Source organism: Gymnoscopelus microlampas (assembly GCF_963454915.1).
Source record: "Gymnoscopelus microlampas genome assembly, chromosome: 4".
NCBI lineage: Eukaryota > Metazoa > Chordata > Actinopteri > Myctophiformes > Myctophidae > Gymnoscopelus > Gymnoscopelus microlampas.
The window spans coordinates 12,344,449-12,351,882 of NC_139941.1; the positions used below are offsets into that span (position 1 = coordinate 12,344,449).

A 7,434-nucleotide genomic window follows, 5' to 3' on the forward strand; every position below is an offset into this window, starting at 1 on the left:
TACTTCCTTCACAGGTGTTACCAATAAAACTAATTAAGGCACTGTTCCATTTAGTGTGGCACAGTGGTCTCTTATTTTCAAGGACCCCCATAACTCTGAGAGTGTACAAATGGAACCAAATGGACCCTCACGGGTCCATTAGGTTCCATTTGTACACTCTCAGAGTTACACACCCACCATAAGGGGCCATTAGGGAACCAAAATGGAGTGTTTCTAGTGAGCCAACATGCACAATATCAGCACCCTGACCAGAATGGAACAGAGCCTTCATTAGTATCATTGCTAACACCTGTGAAGGAAGTAAGAAGAGGCCCATTTTTTCTCCAATATGGCTGCTGTGCATAGAGCCTACTGCCTATTGCTTCTGACAACTCACGTCGACCGAGAGAAAGAGAGAGAGAGAGATAAAGTGCTACTGTACATGCAGATACTTGCCACTATTGAATGTGACATGAAAATAAATAAATAATAATAAAGTCATACTTGTCTACTGGCAGTGAGAAAGGACAATCAGCTATTTTTGGGAGGTTTTCCTATGTTTACAAAACATGCATATTATGCACTAGTTTTGGTGGGAAAATTGTAATCAAAATTACCATAAAGAGGCACTTCACCCATGTTCAACCTTGTTTTCATATGCTCATTATAAGATGACACCATTTCTGTCTAGTCGCTCTGTGTCTCAGAGGTGGGCTGTGGACATTTCAGAAACCTGCCGACCAATGACATGATCAGTGGAGAATCCAAACTAATGGAAACCACAGCCTTTCTCTTCCTGGAAAGTTAGTACGCTGACATAGAAGCCATTGTTCTTGCATCAATACAACATAAAAGAGTTTGAAATCGTTGTTTTTCAAAAATAGCAGATTTACAAGCTCATAGTGCGGCACTCGGTGCCGCACTATGAGCTTGTATATCTGCTATTTTTGAATAGCCAAAGTATAAAATATGGTTTACGTGGTTAAAATGATTGTGGCGCTATATTAACTTTGCTAGGGACCCCCTGGAACCCCCCAAGGACCCCTGGGGGTCCCCCGACCCCACTTTGAGAACCATTGCACTAGAGCAGTGATTCTTGGCCAGTATTTATACCCATATATGGAGATCCTTGATGTCATTAGTATATGCCCATATATGGGCATGTGACAGGGTTATGTCTGAGTCATAGTGATGGGCCGCATTAGCCAATTTTAAATAATATAGGATCTCTCAATAATAGCCAATAACCCTTGGGGGTCCCCGGGACCCCATTTTGAGTGAGACACAAAGCGAGTAGACATGAACAACATTAGTGAGCACCAATAATATGAAGATGAGGTTCAAAAATGGGTGGGCTCTTTTAAAAGTGAATTTTGCAGTGAGGAAATGTGAGACCTTGGTTTTGCGGTAGCATGACAAGGCTTTATTGATCCATGGGAGAATCGTGTCATCACAGAAGCCAGTAACAGGATATACGTAGACATAGATGGAAAGCACAGTCGAGTGGACAAAGATTTGGCATCTACATGAACGGGGTGCAACAGTTAAAGGCATTGTAGGGAACATTAAGCCTAAATTTAAAAAATATGTATATATATTTTTTTTGCATTGTCTCCCCTCTATCAGCCACTATATAATGATGCTGGGGTGTTTTCCTTCATTGAAACACAGTCCTCTGTCTGAAATCCGTATTTTCCCTTCTGTTTATGTTCATGTTGTTTATGTCCGGGTCGTAAATTAACGCACGCGTGTGCGTGTCCGTGCGCGTCCGTGCCCGTATCAACTTTTTACTTTCGGTTTTAAAACGCTCTCAAACTTCTTTTTTGAGGCACATAATTTACTTTTAAAAAATCGTTTGGATAGAATTTAGTTGTTTAGCTTCATATATGTGGTCAATTTATCATGAAAGAGCCTATTTAAAAATATAAATTCAGAGAACCGTAGGGTCGGGCATTTCCGCGAATTGTATCCGCATAAGGCAACCTATCTTGGGCATGACTCATTTAAAAAGTCCCCCCTGCGTCACCCCCTGGTGGTCGGGGAAAAGAACTGCTGGAGGGGCGGTGTTTGACAACAGTTTTTTTCTTTGATTATGTCTGAACTCCCTACAATGCCTTTAATCACACTAATGGATTTTATTGATATGATAAAAACATAATCAGTTTTAATAAAATAATAGATTTTGGTGAAAGAAATGAAATTCAACCTGGCATCAATATTTTGGGCATTAGAGGCAAAATATTGCTACAAGCTTGAAGATCTGATGTTTTCGCGAAACTGTTGTACAACCAAGATAGTGCTTAATCAGACTAATCAATCAATTTAGTCAATTACAGAAAGTCAAGTCGAATTTTTCCGGGACGATTTGTTGATATACAAACGAAAAGCGATTACCGTACTCCCCAAAAATGTGCTTCTTGATTATTTGATTGACTGAAAAAGTATATTGTCTCGGGTGGAAACCTCATACTGTATGTCCAAAACTGTTACTTTTCAGGATTCAAATTCAAAAACAGTAAAAGTAGCAAATCTACAAGCTCAAAACGCGCTGGATGATCAAGTAGGGCGCCAATTCGCGGGGGAAAAAAACACAAAAAGTTAGAATACGTACAGTAGATAGGAGGTTTCTGCTCGACAGCAACGATATGATTAAAACAAAACAGAGATAATTGCTAGAAATAGAATAATCGCTAAGATATATACACGCAAAGGACAAAAAAAACGCTAAGATATATACACGCAAAGGACAAAAAAAACGAACAATGTGGGGGGGGGGCAGCGACAACGACGGCGTTTCTCACCTCACGGCGTCGGCCAGCTTGTCGTACTGGATCTCCGTGCGGAAGAAGTGTGAGTTGGCCGGCTCGTAGCGCATGGCGGCAGTCAGCGTGCAGAAGACCGTGTGCAGCAGCTCGAACACCTGGTTCTGGTTGGCGCGCTCCCAGCCGTGGCGCGGGGGCTGGCACAGCGAGCGCTCCATGGCCACCAGCAGCGAGGTGACGTAGACGAAGCCGCCCACCTTGCGGAAGACGGTGCGCGTGCGGTGGCTCTCCCGCAACACCGCCAGCAGGGCCTGGGAGGAGGAGGAGGAGGAGGGACAGGGAGGGACAGGGAGGGACAGGGGGACAATGATGAGTTGGTGGTCTCCATTTTGAGAAAGTTTGACAATAATCAATACGTTTGACACGCCCACAGTGGTGGAAAAAGTACTCAAATGTTTTGCTTAAGTAAAAAGTATTGATACTGCAATGTAGAACTACTCTGTTACAAGTAAAAGTGCAGAATTCTAAATTTACTTGAACAAAAGTACAAAAGTATTGGTATCAAAATGTACTTAAAGTACCAAAAGTAAAAGTACTCATTATGCAGAATGTCCCATTTCAAGTTTTAAAATGTATAACATTCTTTTGAAAATAGCAGATCTACAAGCAGTGAGCTTGTAGATCGCCTATTTTCAAATGGCCAAAATGTATGTAGGGCTGAAGTGGTTAATGTATGTTATGTAATAATGCAATCAAAAATCTACTAAGTAACTTGACGCCCCAAAATAGGGACACCGTTGATAATTGTGGCTAAACTGCCATTGCCGATTCTAAAAAACACCTGAATCCTAACCTTAGCTCACAACATGTAGCTTACAACATTGCAGCTTCTATCAATTAATCTATTCAATTTTCATTTATTCTTGCTCTACAGAACTTCTATTAGAAACACTTAGATCTCCAGTGACTCTAAGACAAATGCATGTACAGAATAACTGGAGATATAAGGGCCGATATGAGGTCCAAATTAAAACATTTTAATGTACGTTTCTCTAAATTGTAATTGTATTTTTTTTTTAAATCACTGACAAAACAGCATACTATGTCTACCACCTAGTTAATGTGCCTTATGGGAAAAAAAGCCACATTAACGTTGCCATGATGCATGGAGAAAAAAAACGAAACTAAAAATAAACACAGCATTGCCAACGTTGCCAAGGACAGTATAACGTTTTCTTTTTTACAATGTAAACCCTATACACTTAGTTGACCGTTGTCCCCCAGGGGTCTGTACTTGGCACCCTCGTTTTTGTTTCCCACGCTACATCAAATCTCTTCATCGAAAACGGCCCATTTCTACAAGCTCACAACGTTGTGGAGCTTTTGGTTCAGCTATTTTCAGGAAACGTTCACCTACATATTACGACATGCCAAGAATAGAGATTCATGCGGTCACCACTTTTTTAACAGCCTGCTCAGGGACTACACATGGAAATGTTGCCTCTGGCTAACTCCGGCTCATTTACATGGATGTGGAAAACATGACATGTTGATTAATGTGCACTGTCCCTGGTAAATAAATAAATAAAGTTAAAGTGAAAAGGTTAATTAGGTACGTGGAAAATCGTGACGACCGCCAACTAAACGGAGATGTGGTGGTGGTGAGTGCGGAAAGGGTTAATACCACACCGCCCGAACGAACGGAGCAAACTTGGGATACAAAGAGAAATGTAAAGTGCAGCGATAAGCCCCTCTGCTGAGCCCTTCATTTAACCCAGTAAGACCGGGAACGCATCGTGTCGTTTTTTAGATTTCTTTGGCTATTCAAAAAATAGCAGATATTCAAGCTCATAGCGTGGCACCGAGTGCCGCGCTATGAACTTGTAGATCTGCAATTTTCTGGAAAAATCGTGAAAATGTTTGCAGATTTTTGAATATATATATTTTTAAAGCGAACATTTGTAACTCAAATCTTTGCTTCTGGGGGATTCAACAAATGTCTTCTAAATCCTAACAGTTTTTTTGAAAAACCAATGTTGCTATAATCAGTGGTTCTCAAAACATTTTCATGCCAAGGACCTCCAAAATGATATGTATTTGGCCGAGGACCCCCATCTCAAAATATTTTGTTCCAGGGACCCCCCAGAAACAAAGATTTGAGTTAAAAACGTTTGCTTTAAAAAATATGTATATTCAAAGATTTGCACAAATGTTCACGATTTTTACCAAAAAATAGAAGATCTACAAGCTCGTAGCGCATATAGCTTGTAGATCTGCTATTTTTGAATAGCCAAAGTATAAAATAATGGTTTAAGTGGTTACACAGTATGCGTTGCCGGTTTTAATGGGTTAAATACTGCCTGACTCAGCACTGTGCGTTTGCTCATGGAGGCTTCCCAGCACGCTGTTCATGTCCCCTACCACTGGAGTCATACATACAAAATCACCTCTGAGATACCTGTGCATAGTGTAAAAAAGGGATTTATGGGGGGAAAAAAAGGCCAACTTAGGACACCCTACAGCGTCACACTAAAGCATCAAAAAGCAGCAGATCCACAAGCTCGAAACACGGTGCGAAGCGACAACGTTGATGTGCTACTTTTGCTATTTTTGACAGTTTGGACATTATGAGGTAATTTTTCACATTCACTCACTTCGATGACGCTAGGGGGCGCTCTCCCATAAGCGAGACATTGCACTCATAAATAATCAAATAACCGGAGTTACGTGTGTAACCTATAGCTTCCACCCGACAGAGAGGATATGTAAGATTAGGACGTGTTAATTGTATCATTCTAAACCTATGTTAGTGCTGTTCTACATCCAACAGCCAAACCAGTTGGAGAAATTGTAGAGTGAGGCTATAGCCTTTGCTTTTATGATATATATGAGACTTTTAGGGTTTATGAATGCCTTATGCTGCAGTAGTTTGACCAATCTACTATTACCGTAGGGCTTGGCTTTACCAGCCACATAGGTTAGGGTTACATGCCAAATGTTCTACTTGCGTGCCGTGTAACTCACCAAATATAGCCGATCTACAAGCTCACAACATCGCGCTGCATTGCGAGCTTGTAGATCGGTCTTTTTTAATTGTATTAGAGAATGCCAATAGTTTGCCATGAGAGAGCCATGTGAACCTTTCCAGCATTGGTTCTAATAGTGGGGTCCGGGGACCCCCAAGGGTCCTTGGGGGGGGTACCAGGGGGTCCCCAGCAAAATGTGTTAATATAGCGTCACAATCATTTTAACCACTTTAACCATATTTTAAACTTTGGTTGTAGATCTGCTATTTTTGAAAAATCGTGAAAACATGTGCAAATCTTTGAATATATATATATATTCAAAGCCAACATTTGTAACTAAAATCTTTGCTTCTGGGGGTCCCTGGCACAAAACCTTTTAATATGGGGGTCCACGGCCAAATATACATATCAATTTGGGGGTCCTTGACATGAAAAAGTTCGAGAACCACTTGCTCTACAGGATCCAAATGACTGAAATCAGCCGTGGCGACTGAGAACCTTAATCCATGCACAGTGACATAGCTGCACATAATGTATTCAGTGAAGATTAGTGGGACCATGAATGCTTTACACACAGTAGCGGTACAGACAGGGAGTCTGCAAAGCCATTTGAAGCAACTAAATCCCAGATTAGGAGACTTTTCCCTTTCCCGAGGAAAATCTAATTACAAGAAAATGTAATACTTTCTCTTCCGCACTGGATTCGATGTATCACTGCAGAATGTTTCACCTGTGGGATGGCGATAATTAAAACCCCCGAGTGGGATTTAGGGAGAGTAAAAAACAGAGGCTTTTAAAAAGGGATAGTTCACCCAAAACATTACTTATTTCCTATCGATTAGTCACCCCGTGGAGACTTGAATTCATGGATATTTTTTCAGTTTTTGTCGCATTCCTAAGCCAATAATTTGGATGACCAGCGGGCCGGTAGGCAGCGGTTCCGGTAGGGGACACAAAGGAGACTCTTTGTGTCTCCTACCGGAACCGCTGAATTCAAGTCTCCATAGGGTGAAAAAAAAGTCATTTGGGGGGTGAACTATCCCTTTAACACATTGACCGCCAAGACCGTAGTCCGCGGACCGGAAACGAAATAATACTGTTTCCGTTTTTTGTCCCGCCTCCGTTTCCTGTCTAGTGATCAACTTTGGATGCGGTTATCTCAGCTTGTTGTTTTGCTCTCCGCATCCCCCACTGTAACGTTTTGCCCTCGTTCTTCAAAATGGAGGGTCGGATCGCGTCGCGGTCTTCGGTGTTTTGTAATGTCGGATCCCGTGTTTGTGTCGAACCAAATGAACGCGGATTTTAAACGGATTTAGCGGGGGCTATGGCGGAATCAAAAAAACAAAAAAGGACAAAAAAAGCTTGGCAGTGGTAAGTGCATTTTGAGATTAGACCTTGGCGGTGGATGTGTTAATCTGAATCAGAGGGATGCCAATTTGAAATTTCAATTATGCATTCTGAAAAAATGACGCTTATGCTTGAATAGCTCAAGTATAAAATATGGTTTAAGTGGTTGAAATGATTGTGACGCTCGGCTGTATTAACACATTTTGCTGGGGACCCCCTGGTACCCCCCCCCCAAAGACCCCTGGGGGTTAACGGACCCCACTTTGAGAACCAATGGTTTAGGAAGTTGAGCACTAGAGTGTGTGAGCGTGCGTGCGTGC

General features: G+C 41.7%; 1 protein-coding gene across 10 annotated transcripts in view; it reads right to left on the bottom strand.

The window, feature by feature from the left end:
- The window catches only part of wdfy3 (WD repeat and FYVE domain containing 3), a 166,030-nt gene that overhangs the window by 104,883 nt on the left and 53,713 nt on the right, over positions 1-7,434 (bottom strand). For all 10 annotated transcript variants that reach the window (XM_084054236.1, XM_084054234.1, XM_084054235.1 and 7 more), the window contains exon 13: positions 2,781-3,052. In XM_084054236.1, the coding sequence (XP_083910362.1) occupies positions 2,781-3,052 (272 nt within the window). The remainder of the gene's footprint in view (positions 1-2,780; positions 3,053-7,434) is intronic.